This window comes from Symsagittifera roscoffensis, chromosome 6 (assembly GCF_963678635.1).
Source record: "Symsagittifera roscoffensis chromosome 6, txSymRosc1.1, whole genome shotgun sequence".
In the NCBI taxonomy this organism is placed as follows: domain Eukaryota; kingdom Metazoa; phylum Xenacoelomorpha; order Acoela; family Convolutidae; genus Symsagittifera; species Symsagittifera roscoffensis.
In genome coordinates, this window is record NC_087067.1 from 26,968,798 (window position 1) to 26,993,008 (window position 24,211).

Sequence of the window (24,211 nt, forward strand, 5' to 3'; positions counted from 1 at the left end):
TGAGATTAACGTAGTTTATGTTTGATATTATATAGGTGGCATAATGTGATGATTTCATTGTTAATGAATTCTGTGCCGTTATCTGTGACTAGTATTTCTGGTAGTCTGAATTTAGCTATCCAATGTTCGTAAAGTGTTGTGTATGCGCATTAAGCATTACAATGTGGTACTGGGTTGAGTGCTACGTAGTTTGTAAATGCATCAACAATTACCATAATATAAGAATTTCCTTCGGAGGATTGTGAAATTGGTCCTTTTGTGTCGAAAGAAATTCTATGATTAAAATAAAGACTTCGTCCTTTGAAATCTTGTTTTATTGCTATTTGATTTTGATTTGGATAAGGTTTATTTAATTGACATATTATTCAATCGTTGCATAATACTTTAATCCAAATTGGTGCATTTGAGAAATAAAAATTTTGTGTAAAATTTGAATATGTCTTTTCTGATCCTGAGTGTCCTTTTGTATGTTGCGTATGAGATATGTCAAATGCTATTAGCATCATGCTGAGGGGAAGGCAGGGTAAATTAAAATCGGGTGTCTGATATTCTAAAAGGTCTGAGATTTCATTAATAGTTGTATTATTATATTTTGTAGAGTATCGGAGGAGTGTTTTATTTCCTAATATTGTTGTATCATCTTTTGTTGGTTTTGTTTTATACTTGTGCCATGATTTGAGTTGGCAAATTAGGGGATCTCGGTTTTGATATTTCTGTAATAGTTGTATTGTAATTTTTTCTGTTGGTGGTAGAAAAATATTTTCAATTTCTATTTTTGATAATGGAATTGTGTCAAGTGGATCATGAAGATCAAAAACTTGATTTATCGTGTATTTCGAATCAGTTATTGGTGGTCCTGATAAATTTATTTTATCAGTTAAATTTTCTTTTTCTATTAGTGGAAAGGTGTCTTTTTTGTGTGGTTGTTGTTTGCTTGTTTTTGTTGAGTTTTATTTTTTATCCATATATGAATAAGGAATTGGTTTGAATGTGGATGTTCCTAATAGATCTACTTCATAGTGGTTACTTTGACAATCTAAATAGAGTGGAAAATGTTGTAAGTTATTTATTTGTGACTGATCTATATCAGTTTTTACTGCGTATTTGCATTCTAATCTTGGTGATGTTTCATTTTTTGCAAGATAGAATTTAATATTTTGTGGTATTTCAACTGTAGTTTTTCGTGTAAGCAGTTCAGTAAAATTTCAATAAAATTAATTGAAATCTATAAACTCTATGGTTTGGATTTAATTTCTGTGTAAAGAGAAAAATTAAAGGTTTATGATCTGTAAATAAAACTGTTGGATGTTTTGATCCAAGTATTAGTCATTCATTTTTGGTAAGTGTGTTTATTATAGCTGTGCATTCTCTCATGAGAGTAGAGAGTCGTAGTTCAGCTTGTGTAAATAAGCGAGAATTTGCTGATGTAAGATTCATTTTGTTTGTTCCACTGTGTGATTGTAGTAACGCTGCGCCGATGCTAAAGTTTGAAGCATCGCACATTGCATAAAATGGTCGATTCGGATCAGGGATTGTATTTGATATTTGTTCTGTTAACAATTTTTTTTATTTTTTCGAATCTTGTTTGATGTTCGGTGGTCCATTCGAAGTTATTTTGTTGTCTGAGGATGTTATAGAAAGGTCTTAAGTATACATACTAACTTAAGAAATGTAACATTCCAAGGAATTCTTGGATTTTCATTTTATTTGTGGGTGGTTGAAGTTTCTGAATCGCGTGTATTCGTGATTTCAAAGGAGTTATAGTGTTATTTTTGATAATGTGGCCAAGGAATTTTACGCGTGTTAAGAAAAAATGTGATTTGTCTTGGGCTGCTTTCATGTTTTCATTTTTGAGTATTTGATGATATTGTTCTAAAATTATAAACATGTCGTCTTTCGTGTGTGAATGCTTGAAACATCATCTAAGTATGTGATTGCATGCTTTTTGAGTATAAAGCGTCTAAAAATTTTACTCATAAAAGCTTAAAAAGCTGCTGGTCCTATGGAAATTGCATAGAATAATCTATTGAATTCGTATTGTTGATTTCCAATAACGAATTGTGATAATCGTCGTGACTGTTCATCTAGTGGCATTTGATTGTATGCACTATTCATATCTGCGGTTGTGAAGTATTTACCATTCATTTTGGTTAGAATTACTTGAATAGATTCAATGGGCCAATTACATTTAGTTTCGTCAATTAGTGAATTGAGGTATCTAGCATTTAGAACAATTTTTAGTGATTCTCCTTTAGCTAAGATGATAACTGGGTTGATAAAGTTGTTACCTTTTGGTTGTTCTTCTTTGCTTACTGGTGATATACTTTCATATTGTTCTAAAATGTCAAGTAGGCTGTTTACTTTATCTTGTAAATGTATCGGTACTTTACTTGCTCGTTGTTTTTTAAAAACTGCGTCAGGTTTTAAAGGTAAATGTAGTGGTGAACTAATTTTTCCATCATCGAGTTTGGATGTTGCATAAACTGTTGGAAATTTTAATGACAGTTGGGCTAGTTTGTCGAATTATTTTTGTGTTATTTGGGAATGTTCAAAATTAAACATTCTTAGAAATTTTTGTTGTTCTTCCCTATAGTGTGATATTTTAAACGTTGGTTTAAAATATGGTGTTTTTGCGAAGTAACCAGTGTTTCTTTTTTCGTTGCTTATTATGTTGTTCATTGATAATTCTTCATCAAGAATTGTGGATTGACATATGTCTAGCAATTGTAATATATTATTAACTCGATATGCTACTTCATTTGTGGGTGAGGTTGTAGCATTTGTTTCACAGTATCCTAAGAGTCCTAAGGGTAGTGTTATCTGGTATGGTGAATTATTATATACGTGTAATGAAATAATATCTGAGTTTGAATGTTTCATGTATTTTATGGATGATATTGTGATTCGGAAAAATTTATGGATTGGTTTAAATTCAAGGTCTGACATAAAGAAATGTTGTTTGTTTTAGTTCTTATCGTACTGGTGGATTTTTTTGATTGAAATGTTATAGACATTTCCTGATAGTGGTTTCAGGTATCTTCGTTCCTGATTATAAATAGGATAAAATTTGGAGAAAAATGGTAATTGTTTGTTTAATCTTTGAAAGAATGTTAAGGATGTGTTTTTTGTCCTTGTGTATTTATCTTTTATATGAAGTTTGATATTCAAAATGATTATTGTGGGAATAAACTTAGTTATAAATGGAATGCCAATGATATTGTGTTTTATATCTGTAATGTGAAATGTTTGTTTAAATGATTTATTTAGTATTTTATTCTGTTCCATTGTTCTAGTGGGAACAAAGAAAAGTTGGATTTTTCCGTAATTTACTAATGTTGATCCTTGTGCTGTTGCTAACTTACTGGCGTTTTTTAAAGGTGTTAGGATTGGGTGTAACAATTTGATTTCATTCCAAGTAGGAATGTTAATAATATTTGATTCTGCTCCTGAATCAATTAAAAAATCTATTTCAAGATCGCGTTGTTGAAATTCTTTTCTTTTTGGACTTTCTAAGAGAAATGGTATTGTCTAAATCTTTTCTCTTGGCTGTTCTTTTTGTATTGTTTGGTAAATTTTACTTGTAATTGAGCGTTGATTTTCGTTATTGACTACTGTATTTATTTTGTTTACATTCTGTTCAATTGATACATCGTTTCTTATGGGTCTAGTATAGTAGTCTTGAAGGAGTTTCGATTGATTTTTGTAAATGTGTGAACTAAATGGTTGTTTATATATGATGGATTCGTGGTCGTTTTCGACTGTGATCATATTGACTGAAATATTGTTATTTGTGTCACTTTCGCTGTCTGTTGATTCACAATTAATGTGGTTTAATTGTAGTTCTGTACTTTCTGTGTTGTCAATACCAGGGGGATCTGAAGTTGTTTCTTCAGTTGCTTGTACTTGATTAATTTGTCGCTGGTGTTTCGGTGTGTTACTTCTATGTTTGTGTTGGGAATCAGGGTAACGATTGTTGTTTCGATAAGGGGATTGAGAATAATTTCTTTGATTGTTATAGTTGGGATTCCTATTTTGTGAGTTGTTTCTTGACCTATTATATTAATTATTTCTGTTAGATCTGTTGATAATTAGATCTGTTGTAGGAATTGTTTCTTGATCTGTTGTTTTGGTAACGTTGGTTTCTGTTATTTGAGTAACTTCTATTCCTGTTATTCGAGTAGTTTCAATTTCTATTGTATGATGAATTACGTGATCTATCGTTTGAATAGTGTCAATTTCTAGAGTTTGAATGAGAGGTGGTATCAAACATTTCTCTTCTGTTTGAATTTGACCGTGAATAGTTGTTTCTATACTGGATATTTTGGCTATTTGATCGACTATATTTGTTTTGTGAGAAATTTCGTGAATTTCTTTGTTCTGGTGATCTACCTCTATAATAAGAGTTGTAGGGTGATTGGTTTCTTGAGTAATTTGAATTATTTGGAAGTGGTTTAACAGAGCTGTTATTACTATGTATATTTTTGTTTGGTAAATTTTGATCTTTTTTCATGTTTTGGTAGAATGATTTGTTTGGTTCTTTGTACTTTTGTAGTTTATTTTGATTATCCTATTGTTTTTGTCTACATTCGGCAATGCTGTGTCCGTATCTTTGAAAACATTTACACTATTTCTTGAAAGATGGTTTACCTTTGAAATTTGGATTTTTCTCATATATATTCAAAATTTTAGTGATTTTTTTAGTTAGGTCTACATCTGAGTCGTGTATGTTGTTTATTTGTGGGGTATTTGTTTCGATTCTATTAACGTATTGTAGTTTAAGATTTTTTGTTTCTTCAAGTATCATTGTGATTTCTGTTTGTTCTAATTTATCAACTACTTTTCTGAAATCTAAATCTGGTTCTCAAATTGATGAGGGGTGTGATGCTCTCTTTTTTATAGCTATTTTTCTTAATTGTGGTGTTAGACTCATCATTAAAATTTCTGTCATTTTTGTGCTTTTATAATCATGAGTGTTAAGTGAATATGCTTTTCGAACTAGTGTTTCGATTCTAACTGCCAATTGTTTAATTGTTTCATTTGGTAGTCTACAAATTTCGTTGCATAAAACTCTTTGGTGTTGTTTATTTCTTTCAGAATCAAACAGTTTTGAAAATTATTTTGTAAATTTTTTCCAATCTGTTTTTATGACTATTGGTAAAACTGAAAACCATTTCTGAGCTGCGCCATCAAATGTTGTTTGGATTAACGCTGTGCGTCCGTGTATCCAATTTTGATGGAATGGTGTATTTATTGGTTCAGGTCCGATTTTTAAAATTAAATTTGCTGTGACTGCGTTCAAATAGTCTTCTACAGAATATCCAGGGTCTGTGCCTGTGAATACCATCAAAGGTTTATTTGATGTTATTGATGATCCACCCATGATGTATGGATTCATAGTCATCTGTAGTGATTCTGCGGCATTTGGCATTTGTGAAAAATTTGACAGTTGATTTTTTGTTATGCCATGTTGTTGTAAATAAAATGGTAGTGGTATTTCGTTTTGCATTTGTGTTGGTTGATAATAATCAGTATTTGCTGGATTTTGTGAATAAAAATTATTATTTTGAGGTTCGTAATTTGGTCTAGGTTGTCGCATATGTTGTTCTCGTGTATATGGTTCAAAAATATCTGGTTGAATTGCGTGATAAGACTGGAGTCTTTGGTTTTGAGAATTTTGTTGATGGTATTGGTCGTGAAAATCGTCATCATCTGATGAATGATAATTAGGTGTATAGTAAGGTGTTTTTTGTTTGTATTGGTATGGTTTTTTATTATTTTTATTTTTGTTGAAAAAATGGGTAGTTTTCAGTTGGGTCTGTTGGATTTCGTGGGTTATCATTAAAATTTACGAAATTTGATGTTTGTTGTTGGAAATTTTGTCGTTGTGAAAATGAACGGTTATGCGGGTTTGTACGAGGAGGCTTAGATGTTTGTGATCTATTTACGTAGTTATAATTGTGTTCGGCAAAATTACTTCTGGTGAATGTTCTTTGTTTTTTTGGTGGTTTCGTCATTGGTCTAAAAGTTTGGTAATCCATATGTGAGTACTTTGGAGCAACCGAGGGTTTAACCGTAGATTGTAATGTTACTTGAGGTAATATTGAAGTCTTTGGTTTTGGCGTTGTAAGGTTTGGATGTATTGGTGAAATACTTTGCTGTGTAGTTGTTATAATTGTTTCAACTATTTATAATTCATTTATAAAATGTGATGGTGTTTGAATATCTTGTTGTGTAAGATTTCTAGTTCCATTTAAGTTTTCTTGTTCTATTAAAGTTGACTTTAAACTATTATTTTGTCTTCTATTAGGTAAAAACGAGTTATAATTTAAAGGTGTTGCATCTGTTGTGAGTCGAATTACTTTTACATAGTATTTGTGAATAGTTATTGTACAGATTGCTTGACTTGAGATGTCTACTGGAATATTCAGAAATAATGTATGAGACCAGTCAGGGTCCCAAACGTAATCTGATTGTTCGGCAATGACAGTGTCGTCATTTGTACTCTAGGGTCTAAAATTTTTTCTTGCTTGTGCAATTGAATCTATGTTTTGGTTAAAATAGTCCATTATAAACCATGCTAAGATTTTTTGTAAATCGTGTTTAACATTTGGTGAAATGTCGTTATTTGAAAAAGGTTCACGGATTGTGTTTAAAAATGCTGAGAATGCGGCAATTTCATTTCTGACATTTGTGTGTCTTGATGTTTGAACCGGTGATGTACTTTCGGTTTCTGTTCTTTCTGTCATAGATAAATAGTTATATATTATTGCAAAAACATCGCTAGTGAAAATTGAATTTGCTCTCTGTGAATTTTGATGTTGTATGATTTTAATGATTCTTGTGAATACTTTTGAAAATTCTATATCGACATCATCTGTTTGGATAACAAATTTGCCATGAAAGTTTCTCGTTGTACTGAGTTCTATGGTGTAAATTCCATATCGTTGTGTTAAGTTACATATTCCTTTTATGTAATGGTCGACAATTTGTCTTTTTATTTTTACTTTTGGGAATTCTGCTTTACATGGGATAATTCCTTGTTCAAATATATTTGCGATTAGGTTATGACAAAATTGTGTTTGTCCTCTGTCATCAGTGAGTGAAAGGATGATAAATGGGAAAAGCAAGTCTTCGTCTGGACTTTCTTCACTCGGACTTATACTCATTTTTTCGTTTCATGACTGTCAGCGCGTAATGTTCAATGTGTCTGATTGGTTGGTTCCAACTATATAAACGTACTGGTTTATTTTTGTATATCTTTTTGATTCTTCTTTTTCTTTGTTTTGATGTATGTGATGTAGCTTCTGAATCGGAAAAATATAATTGATTATGAACTGGGTAATTTTTATTTACGGTGTCTTTTAGTTTAAAGAGTGCATCTAAATCGCTGACTTCTGATTCGGAGACTGCGTTTCTACGCTTTGAAAATCTTTTTCGTGTAATTTGTATTTGCTTGCAAAAAAATTTTTCTTTTTATTGTTTGACGGTTTGTGCGAATATATCCGATTATTTGTTTATGCGGTGTAATCACAAGATTGTATGCTTCGTTATTTATTTCACAATTGTGTAGTACAATTGTTTGTTTATTTCCTAAATTGTTCAGTGACATAAAGTTTAGGATGAGGGGTGCAAGGTTGTTATTGGTAATTTTAAAATCCTAGACTGTTAGTCCTTACAATTTTTTGGTTAGCCTAACATGGGTCTTTTATGTAGGGTTGGAGAGGAAAGTATATATCGATTCTGAAGAATGATTTTTACTTCCTCGTGGCTATTCTAAGTTAAGGTGTTAACTTACTTAATCTTACTTAGGGGTAGTGATTGTTTTCAAGGCTTGGAGAATAGTAAATCGATCCACAAGACTCAGGTATAATTAGAACACAGGTAGTTCGTTAGATACTATTTTAATACCTACTAAGGTTTAAGAATTAGCCTGGGTCAGGTAAGAGGGGGGATTAAGTGAAGGATGAAATAACCGAAGTTCTTCGCTGTTTAGCTTAATTTGAATGGTTAATGTGATTGAAAAATTTCTATTAGTCCTGGGTCTTTGAAAGGGTTGGGTAGTGAATCGACGTTTGAGTTCGTTAGACACTTTGATATTTGGGTGGGGGAGAACAAAATTGTTCTATTTGATCCAAGGATAGGCCTTGATAATCAGATGATAAATTTTTATGGTATAAAATGGATTTAATTTAATTATTTAATGGAGATCCAAGGAAAGCCTTGATGATCTGGTTTAAGGTTGAATAAATTGAGATGAAAGAAGGATAAAAAAATTAGATAAGGTTTTAAAGATAATTTAAATTTATATGATACCAATTTTTTATATGATAAATATTTGATGATATTAGTGGTTGAAATGTTTGCTATTATGTTTAGGTGATGAAGCGGGGGATGCCAGGATGATTTATATAATTACTAACAATTTAAGATCATGTCAACTAATTTTTATTTTTTTTTAATAAAAATATTTTTCAGATATCTTTTTCAATTTTACTGCAGATTTAGAGGGAACGATTTGAGATGTTTTTATAAATCGTTATTGTACAATAGTAAATAGGATTTTGCGCCTGTAATAATCATTGAAAACTTTTCTTCAAGGTTTCTAGGTTTGCAAATGAAAATCTAAATTCTTTGCTATTAGAATCCTAAATATAAAATTTTGGTCTGACTTTCGCTGTACGACCATGAAACTTAATGATAAGTTTCTTCGTAGTCGTAGATCGTCTCTTTTCCGAGATCTTCTTCCAATGCCTAGTAGTTGTATTATTGTGCGGAATAGCGGTTCTGATCTATTGAGTCGTAAAGACAGTTCAATTAGATTATTATCGTGTAACATTTTTGAAAATGTTTTTGTCTACTTCTAATCTATCTGTTAGTTCTAAGCTAATTTGTTTTTTAAGGTCTTGATCGAGACTTATGGTCGCACCAGAAGAGTTAGGTTCGAGGTGTAACTCATAGAGTAATTTCGGATAGGGTACACCGTCTGCTCGTCACGCTATCTTTTTTTCGGCCGGATAGATTCGTGCAACTTCTTAGTCTAATACCGATCCTAATCTTACTCTAATATCTACTAGTCTCAGGGTGTTTAACTAGTCTCTGCTAGGCTCAATAGATCTAGAGATTACTGGCTTATTGCGATTGCCAAAGTTCTCTGAGAGAGGTAACTAATTTCTAAGTTAAATTCAAATCTCTCTGGTGCTGAAATTATAAGTAATTTCAGTATTTACAAATAAGTGGTTTGTTAGTTTGATGGATCGTGATTGGTTAATATTAAATATTTTATAGAGATAAAATATCCAATTTATAACCAAAGAATAAATATAGTTTATATCTGGTTCCATCCATCCGGGGTTTACAGAGTTTTGAATCTTTAGATCTTCTATCTGTAATGAAGGATGGAGGTTGGTCGTTGTTGTTTGACGAGCATCTTTTCCTGTTTTGTTCTTGGAGAAGAGAGTTCCAGGAAGCTCGAGTCATCGATAGGAAGTTATTAGTTATCGTTTGACAAAGACTTTGACTGTCAAGGAAATCAATCTGATTTCAAGATGGTTTGTTATGATCGTACGTTCTTGATTGGTTCTGGAGAACTGTGTTTCGATCTGGTTTGGGAATGGCGTGAAAATCGTGTTTTGAGGGGTTGCCTTGTAACTCGGATCTGTACGTATACTTGAACATCGAGGTGGTCATTGGTCTGATTCAATGAAGTCCTTTTCTGCGAAGTCAAGTCGTACTCTAAATCCTTTATGAGTCGTGATTGTGAGCGGTATGTCAGTTGTATTTAGCTAATCTGTAGGTTGAGTGTGATGGGGTCCTCTAGTCTTTGGATGCTCGTTCTTGTGGTTGTTCGTGATCTATGTACTGCATATTATAATTTACATTCATAAAACTTTGTTCGTCCTGTTTTTTAGTAATGATTTTGATTAATTGTTTTCGCAAAAGTGTTTTAGTTTTAGTTCAGTTATTTTTGTTTCTTGTGCTTTTTTCTTTCCTCGTCCATTACTATCGCATCTCTAGTCTCTCTTCTCTCCAATAATCGACCTTCCTCTTCTTTCAGCCATGAATCGCAGCCCTCTCCTGCTACCAATTTAGGTTTGAATGAAGTAAGAGCAACCTCTGAATAAAAACCGTAAACAAGACTGCTCGTATATCAAGCCAAGACCTTTATATTTCTAATGCATTTAGACCAAATGAAAAATTTTCACTTGAATAAGTGACAAAAGGAAAGAAAAAAATGAAAACTATTGTGTTTTTTTTTTCAATTGTTTCTCCATTTTATCAGCTCACACCCTTTGTAATAAAAAAATGGTGTAACTAGGGTCTCGTTTTGTTTTTAAATGTACTAAATGATTGACCTCATCTCATTTTGAAACACATTAATCCGCCACTTACGGTTTTCAGCGTGCAATCTGTTGCACTAATTTTTAGATAATGGAGAGCTTAACATTTTCCAAACTCCTGTAATTTTTCGAAAAGTTATAGGAGTTTGAAAAATGTTACTTTGTCCATTATCTAAAAATCACTGCAACAGTTTGCACTCTGAAAACCATTGGTTAATGCGTTTCAAATTGAGATGAGGTCAATCATTTAGAAATAATCAATCATTTAGTTAAAAAAATTTTGACCTCCAGCAGACAGTAATGTCTCCTAATTGATATAGCAAAGTTCTTTCAAAAATACGTACTTAAAACTGAAATTTGTATGAACATCAAAGCAACACGAGCTTTATTAGTCCGCATTTTTTTCGAAAGACGGAACAAAAGCCGAAATTGCAAAAAATTTACTTAGGTTGTCTTTTAATCAACAAGTGTCAGCCATATCTGTGAAAAGACTAATAGTTCAGGGCAAAGTCTTGAATATTCCGATTGCCTTTCAATTTGTCTGTGTTAAGTATAGATTTTTGAGTCGTGTATGAAAGTAATCAAGTAATCAACTATTCCTGTATATAATATTGGGTTTATAACAGGCGTAAGCGGTGGATTAATGCATAAAATTAAATAATTGCAAATCATTTGGTCTTTGTAAATTTTATTAGCGTGTGGGGGTTAAATTCAGAAAACAAAACTGAAAAAAAAAGTTCCAAACATTTCGTGAGATGCTCAACAAAATTTTTTGAAAAACGACCTGAAAGTAGATTAGACAGGGCTTTGCACTCATATACCAGTATTATGTTGAAAAGGGAATCTGAGTGCAGAGCAATCAGATCCCCCACATTACTGCACTACATCTTAGTAACAAAAGACTGTTAGCACACATGAAGCTTAGTTTTGGGATTTGCCTCTAGAAACCTGACACCTAGATAAGACTGCTCGTATCAGGGCAAAATCGTGAGTGTTCTGATTGCCCTTTGAATTGTCTTATTTAATTATTAAAGTTTGAGCTGTGTATGTAGGTAAGTAGGAGGAGTGTATGGAAGAACGTTTATCTTATTTCAATTCAATGTGCAACATTTTAATATAGAAGTGCGCCTACCCGGCGGGGCCCTAGTAGAATCTGAGATCAAACAACCATGTGATCAATTAAATTTTTAAAAATCGGTCTGAAAAACGACACCCCCAGCCTATATATTTCTCACCTTTTTCGAAAGTTGAAACATTACTCAAGACTGTTCATAAATCAGGGCGAAACCCTGACTGCTGCGATTGCATTTTAAGGTCAATTAAATTTTTTTAAATTGTGGAATAGACAAATTAATAGAAAAACTAATTTTAAAAAATTTCTTTTTTTTTCCTCAATTTTTCTTCCTTTTTTATCACCCCTACACTAATTTTGAGTATTCCATGCTTTTTGTCACTAGTGTTTAGTCACGAACACATCCTAAAAATTTTGAGAAAATAAATGTAAAAAAAAATTTATGAGTTTATGATTTATGGGTTTATGGGTAATTCTAGTCATACAATTCTAGTCATACAATTTCCATATATGGAAAATGCTAGTCATACAATTTCCATATATGGAAAATCACTAATCAAAGACCTTTCATGCAATTTTCTGTATTTATAGAATTGCATAAAAATTGTATGATTAGCAATTTTCCATTTATGAAAATTGTTTGATTAGCATTTTTGGTCAACCCGGGGTTGGATGAAACCAGGAGTCGGAACCAAACCGTAGTTCCGATACTCAATTTTTTTCCGTGTCGGAACCAATACTCAATTTTTTTAGATTTTGCCTGGCCTACACTCACCAAATGAAACTCCAAATGAAATTTTCTAGTGTTCTCTAAACAAGACCGGAAACTTTATCATCAAGATCATCTTTCTAGCAGGTCCGTCATTTTGTAAAAACGCAGTACTAACTAAAAGCATTTAGCACTTTCTTATCACTGAAACCTTATTGAGTTTCCTGTTTGATTACTAAAATGCTGATTATCGTCAGCAAAAAAGGAATTGTTTTTTTTCTTAAAGACTTGAAAAAACCAATTGTAATATACAGTTTCATTTGATTGAGTGACTTTTCGTGATAAATGAACGGTCGTTTTTCCACTTTATCCGATTAAACAACGATCTAACTGACCAGAATAAGTCTAGTAAGCTTATTTTCCTTCAATATTCAAAAATCGATTTCAGATCACCTTCAAATATCAGAAAAGCAAACTTAAAATGTACCAAACTGAAGCTACAGTGGTACCTCAAAAATATCTCTTAGGTCAAATGTAGTAAAATTTAATTTTTTGCCTAAATTTGCACGATTTTCTATGCGCTCACCTCTTTTGGCTTATATTCGAATAATTCGATTACTTTCAACGCATATTTTAACTGTACTGCGTTTTGCCCTCACAAGTCCTCTCGGATAAACGATTTCATGTTTTTTTTGCGAACAGTGATTGTGCTTTAGAGCAGTGTTCAATAATTTTGTCAGTTTCTTATTATTGTCGACAAACATAATTTTTCGAATTCCGTGAAACACGTAAAAAATGTCAGTACTTAAAGATCACTAAGCTCCCATTTTTTCCCATCAAAAAGCCACTGTTTGATAATTTTTGATCAACGTATTTAATTCATATTAAATGGCTTTAGAGTTTTTGAATTGGTCGTAGAAGTCCTGAATTATAGTTTTCAAGCATTATAGACTTTTTCGAGAGGTTAGTCATGAAATTTACAAGTTTTTTCAAGTTTAACTCATTTCCTTTTTAGTGCAGGTGCTTTATTAGGTTTCATAAAATGTTACAATTCACTTTTCAATTTTTATATTTTTTGTCTTATATACCCCGTTTACCCCTCTCGGTTCCCCCTCTCCCGTTTTCCTCCCTTTTTACAAACCTCCCCCCCCCCCCCCCCCCCCCCAGTTTACCCCTCCTCAAATTAACCCCCATCTTAGTTTTTTTTACCCCCCCCCCATGAGTAACACAGAACGTGGGGAGGGGGGTAAAACTAAGATGGGGGGTTAATTTGAGGAGGGGTAAACTGGGAGGGGGGAGGGGTAAACAATGGGTTTGTAAAAGTAAAAAGGGGGGTGTAAAAAATGTGGGCGGGAGGGTAACCTGAACAACTGAGTATACTCCCTCCCCCGTCTCCGTTGAAAATGGTAAACAAACTGGGGGGGGGGGGTGGGGGGCTGTAACTTGGGGGGGGGGAGTTGGGATAAATTTTAGCAAACATGGGGGTGGGCATAGGTATAAACGTAATGGAGTGGGGGTAGGGGGTTTGGGCAAACGCGGATGGGGGCAAACTGGGGAGGGGGTTAATTTGATTACGTTTAGATTGCGAGTAGGCCGTGAGAAACGCAGAAATGTTGCAAGTTTTGCAAATGATTTTGCAAAAAAGTGTATAGATTATAATCCGGTATAATCAATTATAAAGGATTTTAAATGGATTATAACTTATTATAATGTATTTTGAATGAATTACAATAATTTGTAATGGATTTTAATGGATTGTATTTTTTTAACGAAAATAATCGATTATAATGACAATATAATCGATTTCGCGGTCTAAATTTACCACAATAATAGATTATAATGACAACATTTTAGACAATATTTTTCCATTATAATCGATTATTATCCATGGAACTCCGGTGCGGGCTGTTAATCTGTCACTTTTTGTGAAAAATGAAATCTTTTTTGCCAGACTCTGAAGAACTGTGCAGACTATGCAGATACAGAACACGACTTTGATTACGCGTCACTAAATTTTAATATTCAAAGAAAACGTTAATATTTTTTTGATAGGGAGCAAATTCTGGGCATCAAAAATTAAAAATTAAAAATAACTGGTTTTCTAGATATAACTTCTCTACCTTCTATCAGCCAGACATTCCAAAAAGTTGATCAAAAAAAAGTCTCAAGTTTCAACGATGAGTTATCTACAGATTTTTTTTTGCATAATTTCGAGAACATTTTTAAAACAAAGCTTAAAAAAACACTACTGCTCGTAGATCAGGGCGACGCCCTGAATGTTCCGACTGCCCCTTAATCGTTATCAAATAGTTGTTGGTGAAAAATGTATTTTACAACCCTAAACTTTGGATTTTATCATGACTGCAATTCTTTAATGCGACCGATTAGATTGCCGTAGCTCATTTTGGAACAATTTTGTTGTGCGGTATATCTCATCGCGCATAAATAATTCACATTAGACTTTCAGCATTACAACTAAAGTCTTCTCAGCGCCCATAAAAATGTTAAAATATGACCAAGTAGGCAATTTTCAGGCCCCCAAAACTTTTTAAAATTGATCAGTGGCAAAACACTTTTTTACTTTTGAACTCAGAGTCGATATCTTCAATTGGGTTAAGAAATTCCCAAAAACTATTATTTCGATCCGCGAAAATTGAATGATTGAAAAAAAAACTTTTTTATTTGAGAATTTATTGAGTTCAATTTGTTGTGATGTGTTTTCAATGTCGCACGAATTTTTTTTTGGCAGTCTTAGAAAGTTTTTAGAAATATTTGTGCGCTTTTCTAAAAAATGATTGCAATAGAATGCAAAGAGACCTACGGGAAAACAATTATCCGTAGCTATCTTTTTTTGATTTATAAATTATCTTTTAATCATCATATCACCCATTTTGATTCCTCAATTGTAACTGCAGAGGAACTTTGAGCTAGTTTGCTAGCTTAGAAGAATACTAAACAAGTAGCTAGTTGTTTCGGATGGTTTTTACCACAAAAAAACATCAAAAGAAAACTGATTAGCCGGGAGGAGTAGTCGCTATCTTTTCCTGATTATTATTTTTAAAAACTATAGCTCAAACATGGTTTTGCATTCTCATTATTTACAAAGGTAAAAGTGAATGACGCAACTCCATTGACTCAATACGGTTATTTTAGTTCAAAAAAGACAAGTTTTCAAACTAGAATTGAACTCAATGCCCGTATTTAGGATAAGAAAACTCATAACCGAAAAACCATTGTGCAAATTTTATAGTAATTTCGATATCAGTGATTTGACTGTGTTTGTTTCTTCGTTAGAACTTCGTTGTTGACACGTACACCAGGACTGCGAATCGGGAGGTTGTAAAGCAAACTGTTGCAGACCGTTCAAAATCTCAAAATATCCCAAAGTGTTGGATGAGATTCAGTGAGTGAGAAAACTTGGTCTTGTAAGCTTCGAGGAGAATAATCAAATGAGACATTCCAAGACAAAAAGTTGTCAGTTTTTTTTCCGTTCTGACTTTTTTGCCTTCTACTATTAACTTAAATAAGACTGATTGCATCATGGAAAAGCCTTAAATGCTCTACCTATCAATCAATGTCTCTAAAATAATTTTGAAATTATCAAATAAAAAGAAAAGGATAACAAAGTAATAAAAAAGGGGAGCAATTTTTTTTCTGATTTTTTAAAATCAAAAATTCCTCCCACAGGCAAAGTGACGAGACGCTGCTTTTAGCCTCCAGTTATTTTTAAAAGCACCAAAATGTCCTACATTAACTCAATTTGCAACCATTAATGAGCACATTAAACTGTTGCTTATGCGTTATTAGCGCAAAATATCTCGCCCGTAAATTTATTAAACTAAAGTCAAGTTGACAATTTTCATATCACCTTAAGTTTTCAAAAAAGATCACAGGTGATATAATTTTTTAAATTTCAATTTTCGGTTCCAATTTTTTCATTTTGTTCAAAAATGACTAGTTAGAAAAAAAATTTGGCCTGGATTTTCCGACTCTATCTTCAAAAGTCTGAACAAAGTATTAGGGAAGTGCAATAAGAAGAATGGTCCAAAAATTTAGTATCAAAAGCGCTGAAATGTTGGAAAAAAATGTGAATAATGAACACATGCATACATCCTTGCAGACTTCCACCTTTTAGTTCTCACTTTGTGAGAAAAAGACGAATGTTTCTACTTGGGCTGGTTTTTTTCTCTACACAAACTTTATTTATTTTTTTAAATTAGCAAATTTGAAGAAACTTGAGTTTTTGAATTCAAATGCTGCAAAATTTGTCATATTATGCAACTTAAAAACTTCAAATTCTGGTATGCAAAACATCTATGCAATGGTCTTGCATGCAAAACTATATATCAAGGGTGATCAGTCTAAGCCAGACTTTGATTTTTCGAAAAACGCCGAAGAGGATGACTTTGCACAATTGTTCTTTTAAAGGTTTATTAAGTAGTAATTTAATCCGCTCAAGTAACTGCTCCAATTCGAGCTGAGGGAACTCTTTGGTCCAAACACTGCGTTACGGAATATTTGTGCTCGGGGTGGGTTTATTTTTTCTTCAGACAAATTTCGACTTTTTAACTAGCCATTTTTGACGAAATTTTTTTTTATATCATTCGAAAAGTATTGTTGTTCTGAGCCCAAATTTGAAAAGATATTTAACCTGTGATAGTTTTTTGTAAAGTTACGGGGGTTTAAAGATTGCCATTTTGGCCAATTTGGGACAATTAACGCGCGATATATTTCGCGCTATTAACGCGTAAACGGAGAGTTAATCCATCATAGAAATCGTTCCAAAGCTTATTTGCTATAATTGGTTTGTTACAAGGAGCGAAAACTATCCCTTTGTACTTTATATGGCGTGTGGGGTGATGATTTTCATAAAAAATTTCAAATTTTAGAATTTTTTTTTTCATTTTGTTTTATTTCATTGAATTTTTAAATGTTATTACTGCTCCATAAACCTTAAAAGGCAGTCGGAACATTCAGGGCTTCTCCCTGATACGAGCAGTCTTGTTATGTGCCTCATTTGAGCTATTGTTGGCTAGGTCCATTTGAACTTGCAAAATTGTATTGATTTGCAATTAACCACAAAACAGAGAACAAGACTACTCTTATATTAAAGTGAAGCCTGAAAAATTTCGACTGCACTTTAAGGATAGTGAAAAAATGTTTCGGTTAAAAATTGACAAAATAAACAAAAATGAAATCCCCTAAAGAGCTACTGTAAATTTTAACGGGATTTATTTATTGTCCAATAAATTGTATCTTGATAATAAGACCAAGTGACTTGCCTCAATTCAATTTGGACTGCATTAACCTGCTTTTCAGTCGTGTTAAAAACCGCAAAACATATAGCGTTTTATATTCGCAGTTCACCAAATTAAGAATTTTCAAACCACCATAATATTCCAAATTTTGAAGGCAGGTGATAGATATATCGCTTTTTGATTTACGTAGCGTATCAGCGTTGATTTTCCAAAAAAATCTCCAAAACCAATTTTTGATTTTTTTTCTTTGAAGAGTTCACCCATCTGTTATCGCTGTCTACAAAAACCGATCTGTTGTTTTGTTACCATCTTGGACGAAAGTCGCGGAATATTTGGGCTCGATGTACTTTTTTTTCTCTAGTCAACCTTCAGTTTTCTTAACTAGCAACTTTCGACGGAATTTTTTGTATCAATCAATTTTTTATTGTTAACTTGAACTCAACTTTAAAAAAACTCACCTGTGATAATTTTTTTAAATTACGGGTGCAAAGATAGTGATTTAGCCAAGTTGAGATCACTAACGCGCGATGTTTATTCGTGTTAGAATTCGTGCCTGATTTTAATTGCAGCATGCTATTTGGTCTACTTAAAACTTTTATCCTTGGCTGATGCAAAATACACCTCTCTGTGGTTTAGGTAGCATGTGACGGGATTTTTTTTTGAAAAAAAAATACTAATATTGATTTTTCCATTTTTGAAAATTCCACCCAGGTTTTCGAACCTTTACTCTTTTATGCCATAAAATGCATTTGGATTATATAGGCCAAAAAATACAGTTTGCACAAAACACTGAATGTTCCAACTGCCCCCTAATTTATCTCGAATACTGTTTGGTTATTTAAATATTCGCAAACAATTAACTGTAGGCCGATAAGATTGAACTTCTAGTGTCTAGGTTGAGTCGTTTAGGGAAATAATAAGATCAACTAGCTTATTGCCTCAATTCGATAAGCTTTATTGCCTCCATTTTCGATTTTGATAAGTTTTATTGTCTCAATTTTATTATTTTAAATAATGGAAAAACGATAAATTTTAGAATGATTATTTCAAATTTTTGGTCGAAAAAATTTAGTTGTATAAAAAATTAATTAGACCAAATAGCTTGCTTTAATTCAAATTGGACAATTTCATAGTCACGTGTAAAGTATATAACGAGCAGGGCAGGTTAATATAGTAGTGTGCACACTCCCCGACCAGGCCCATGCAGATCAAGAGATTGACTCCCCGAGAGAGCAAAGAGTTTTGAGAAATTGCTCCGAATAAAAAAACCACCCCGAACAGAAATGTTCACCAGTTTTTTTGAAAGGCTGAACAATAAGTTTGATTCATGTCTGGCGAATCGTTAATGAGAACTAGGAAAAATCAGGCACAGAAAAAATTGTCTACTTTTCCTGCTGCTTTTGAATATCAAACATTTTGTATAGAAAACGAACTTGTATTCGTTATCAGTTTTAACGATGTATTTGAGCTCTTTCTCGCTTTTAACGTTTATTTGAATATAAATTACTTGGTTGCGGGTGTTACGTAATTTATTTTTATGCTTTTTTTAAATCTTTGTATATGCTGTGTTCTGGTTTTCAATTTTTTTTCCTGTAGCTTTCCTGATTGTATATGAAAAGATGAGGTCATCTAAGATGGTTTGTCAATTGTCAAACTTGTGTATAACACTCGGTCTCATTTTGCAGTTGCAAAATAAATTAAGAAAAAATGGTTGGGTTGGTTCCTATTTATATAACTTGAAACATTGTCTTAACGGTCGTGTAAGTGTCTGTTGAAGTTATAGGCTACGGTTGTCGGCGGCAAGGCTAGTTTAGGATGAGGCTTTCATTGTCGTGAATCTTTGTTTGTTGAGTCATTGTAATAGTCCGGATTAACAGGCGCCAGTCTAATGGCTGGCAATGACACAAGTTTGTCCCTTATTTTAACGGTGTAAACGCTTGTCTGATCATCATCGATTGATTTCTTTCCTGTAATCCGTCCTCGTGGCATCTTATCCTGAAGAATCAGAATAACTTATCCTTTTTTTAATAGAAAGCATCTTATTTGGCCATCGTTGTCGCGGCAGTAGTGTTGGGATAAACTCCTTTATCAGGCGTTTCCAAACATAGGTTGCTAGTTGTTAGGCAAAATTCCACAGTCAACTGAGTTTTGAGGGCTGATAGGTTTGCAGAAGTGGCAAGCTGGCGTGTGTTCTCGCGAGAAAAAAATGATTTGGAGGGAGGGCTTAAACATCATCGGGCGATGCTGAAACTGTAGTGATGGCTCTTGCGTTCATTTAGTGTTGAATTTTGCCAAGAACGAACTTGATTTTGTCTTCTGTTAGAACCTGGCTTCCTATGATGGCATGGAACGAGTCGTTAACTGATCTAATGAGTCGTTACCATAAACGCATGAGGAGCATAGACAGGGTTGAAAATCCATTCATTCTATTTGTTGGCGTAAAACTGTCGTGGAACATCGGCGTCGAATTGTCTGTTGAGTTCTCTTTCGACGGCGGTGAAATTTTTACCGTTGACAGAAACAGTTTTTGCTGGTTTTCCTCTGCGTGCGAAGAATCATCTTAAGGTATGGATCGAGGCGTCGACTGATCGGTTCCGGCACATCTCGAGATGTTCGGCACGTGTTGTTTGGCGTGCCCTTATAACTCCGTAACGTTTGTTATAGATTCCTAGCAGTTTTCGAAGCGATTGGTTGAAAGATATCTAATCCTGTTTGTTGAAACGGGAAGGTTTTATCGTCTGAAAATCTAAAGGCAGGTAGTGGTGCCAGTTCCCGCTGTATTGCAGTAGCTTGTTTTTGTCGGCAGTGACTAGAGTTTTTATATGACCCTGTCAATATTTGCGCGAACACAGAGAATCCATTTTTCATTTTGTTGAATATTTCGTGTGTGCTAGCGAGACGAATGCTGGTTGTATTTGTGGGTTTTTTGTATGTAGAGGTCCACTGCTGACTGTTTTTCATCAAGTATAATTTGATGTTTTTTGAAATCGTTCCAATTTAATTACTGTGTGCTGTTTTAGGGGAGCCACTCGAGCTTTTCGTAGAACCATTTCGCTGCGGATTTGCCGAGTAGCAACTGCTGCCAAAGCGCTGTAGGAGGCATCTCAAAAAACACATGAAAAGTGATATTATTGTGGCTGTATCCAAAGTAGTGTAAAGGTATTTCCACTGTCTGTAAGTCGTTTCTTTCGTCGAGCAGCTCAAAAAATTAATTTATCAAATTTCTTGTAATTTGGTTGTCCCGTTTCATTCATTTTCTCCAAATTGCTTGCTGTATTATTCGAATTGTTGCTGCTAATTCAATTGGGTCAAAGATTGACGAACCTGTGCAAAGTCTGTGGTGTCGGTTTCTTCTGGACGAGCTCGTGTAGTTTGTCAGTGGCGACGCTGAGTGTATCCTTAATTACTCTCCATTGTATTCCGAAATTTCGATTAAATAGTTTGGTTTCCGGGTTTTCGTCTTCGGTGATGGATCTGTGGTCTTCTGGTATTGTTTGCAGAGTTTTAAGATCCGTGGTTACCCACCTGGTCAGGTTGAAGCTTTCTTATTGTAGTACGTGTTGATTTCTTTGCTGTTTTCGAAGAAGTCATCCACGTAGAATTTCTTGTGGACATGTTTCAGGGTGTGCGGATAATTTTGAGCATTGTTGTTTGTGCAATTTCCTGATCCGTAAATTGCACAAGTAGGATAACATTAGGCTCCAAAGACGCAACGAGCATACTCGAAAAAAAAAATCGGGTTCTTCAGCTCCTCAGAGGAAACAAAGAAAATTTTTGTTTTCGGGGTTAATTGAAAACTGCGAATCCCTTCAATGTCAGTAGTGATGGTTGCTTTCGCTTGCGAAAACGGGTATTGCGGGTAACTACTACTAATAAGTTGCAGAACAAGTCAGGTATGTCAGAAGCATGTCATTTAGGCATATTCCTTTGAATTTGGATTTGGCATTGGAATAAGGGCGAAGCATTCCTGTTTGGTTTGATTACCCCACGCTCCGGTAAAATCCATTTTATCGAAGTTTTTTTTGTCTTGCTATAGTTTTCTTATGAAGTGGTTGCTGACATCCTTGTCAATAGTATCTTGGTAGACGACCAGTTTTTCCGATTTCATGTCAAGTTGTATTTTCAACCGGTGGTGTTGGGCTATTGCTGTTTTATAGTTGTTTGGAAGATTTGCATTTAGTTTCCACAGAAAACCCAGTTGATAGCGGTTGTCTTACACTGATATGGTTTTCCGAGGTGTTTCCATATTAAGACTTCCATCCGATGGCATCATTATTTCAGGCGATGAGGCGTAGGTTTCCATTCGCTAGAGTGAAACAAGAAGATACAAGACTTTTGTCTGTTGATAAATGTATTGGAGTCACTGGAATTTGATGACTTTAAAAAATTTGAATGCCGCTGTTCATTCCTGGTATTGTTCATCCTAGGGTTGTAGGGATCTCTCGAGGAACATTTTGATTTCCTTTGATGATGGTCTTCGGCTGATGATGTCGATATTGTCAGCTCCAATCACCAGGGCGACGTAGTTGTTGTTTAAGTCTGGGAAACATATAGGTAGTTGTATTGTTCATAAGATAGTCCTGTAGGCTGCAGATGTCTCTCAACCTTTCAGGCTCTGCTGCATTTAGATTGATGTGCTTTTTCATTAGACCATGATTTATTTCAAATGTTTTAGTGTTATTTCCAGATAAATTAACTGTAATATCCACTATCTGAGCGTCTTAGAGTTGAAAATACTTCCTATGAGAAGTTGTTCCTGTTGGTTAGTTTCTTCCAGTTGGATATATGCTGCAGTCTGTTGCAATTTGTAGCTATTTGTACTTTCTGTATGAAGAAAGGTCTTTACCTTAAGGTATATGTTGCGGTGTGGTAATGTGACTGGTAAAATCATCAAAGGTTAGCTGTTGATCGTTAAGATCTTTGGCTGGCAAGATGGTTGATTGAATTCGGTCGCTGGTTTGAATCATATTTGGGTGATCGTTGTAATCGCTGTTCGTCATGTAGAGTTGTACGGTGATGATGATTGCCTTTGCTGCATGTGTGCTTTAATGGGCACTACCTCCTTTGATGTTGTCCAAGGCAGTTGTAACAAAAAAAGTTCTGAAACGAGTCTCTTCTTCTCTTGTAAAGATGAATTCAGTTACTTGCTGCAGTATGTTGGGTGGTGAATCTGTCCGTCGAAGGGACATGGGGTCAGGTGTTCGCATTCAAAATTTGAGAAGTCTTCTGTGAAGGCTGGTTGGTTGATGGTCGAGATCCATTGGCGTGTCGAAGTGTTGGCGCTATGTGTTGTCGAGCGGTCGAATCCATGTTCATGTGCTGCGGTTGGTTGGGTGGTAAGTAATTGCATGCTAATACAAACTGTCTTATCCATTCGATAAAGGCGATGAGATTAGGCTGGTCGATGTCCTGGGCGGTAATATAGTGACTCAAGGAAGCTGTTGATGGTGCTCCAATTTGTAACTGTGAATTTTACGTATTTTGTAAAGTTCAAATCTTCTTTGAACCCGAGCGTCTGAAAAGTTTCAACAGTGTTACTGATGAATGTAGAGAACTCCATGAACGAAACTTTGCGATGAGTTGACGGTTGCTTGAAGCTCTGTATTCTGTTGATGAAGTCATTGATGATGATGCCGAGTGGTCCATATCGTCGTCGTAGTTCTTTGATGGCAACGCTGTACATAGTGCTTTGCAGGAAAAACCAGAAATAACTTTATTTGCTGGTTTTACCAGAAATAACTTTGTCAGCAGATGGTTTATCTTTTCGGCGTCCGAGATGGGTTGATTCGGAGTTGTTGCTTCGAAGAGTTCGAACCACGTACTCCATTTTATGGGATTTTTGTCAAAAAGATCGATTTTTTTGGAGGTCTAGTCATGCGACTGTAGTTCGTTTGCAATTTTCCGTTACTTGGTGTCTGAGAATCTGCTGCTTGAATGAACTGATGTTCTTTGTTGTAGCTGAGGCTTGTGTTGTTGGCGTCGTGTTCTGACTGCTGATGCGGCGGTCAGTTTATTGTTGTTGTGACTTCGAAACCTGTCTGGGGAACATTTTGCTGAGTATCTCGTCTATCTGAGAGTTTTGGTCATCTTGTTTCCTGTGCTGATGATCCAAGCTGATGGGTGATGCTGGATATTGTTGACGTCTAGCTAGAATCAGTGTTCTGCTGTTGTAGACATGTCTCTGCTGTTTTTGCTTGTAGCATCTGTCTCAAGTCATCCATGATGTCCTCATGTTCATCTTGTATATCAGTGAAGCGGTTGATGAGATCCTCCGCTGTGGCTTGTTCAGTCGGGTGGTCTACAAGGTAGGTAGTGGCGTCTTTCAAATTGTTGAGAACTTTTTTCATCTCGGTCTCTGAGTCAGCTGTGTTGTATTTCAAATTGATGTCGATGATGGATTTTCGTGCTCCTCTGAAGAAGCGCTCTAGTTGGGCGATGAGAAGATTTCTTTGGGGGATAATGGTTTCGTCGGGCATGGCTAGCTTGTCGTAGCTGATCGTTATTGTCGTTGCAGCTGTCGTAGATGTCATATAGTTTAGACCTACTTTGTTAGTTCCTGTCTTGGGTAGCTAGACCTAAACTTGAAGGGATTGAAACAAAAAGAACAATGTTGCGGTAAGTTTTTTTTTCAAATAGGTATAATGAAATAAAACAAGCAATTATAAGTTACAAATACTTGATAGTAGTTCGTTCGGATACTTAAACAGGCGGAAAATATTTTAAACCAAACGTAAAGATAACGTATAGTTAAGCTATGGGGGTCCGAATTGTTAAACCGTTTTTTTTTAACTTTTTTTTCTATCCTAATTGACTGCCAATGAGAGTTCCTTGTTTG

The 24,211-nt window shown here is 34.4% G+C and overlaps 1 protein-coding gene across 1 annotated transcript in view; it reads right to left on the bottom strand.

The window, feature by feature from the left end:
* LOC134848670 (endoplasmic reticulum aminopeptidase 1-like) overlaps window positions 1-23,059 on the bottom strand; it is a gene marked incomplete in the record, with an annotated part of 70,067 nt that extends 47,008 nt beyond the window's left edge. The window contains 1 exon segment of the mRNA XM_063866187.1: window positions 22,907-23,059. Coding sequence (XP_063722257.1) covers window positions 22,907-23,059 — 153 coding nt within the window.
* Window positions 23,060-24,211: the final 1,152 nt, after the last annotated feature.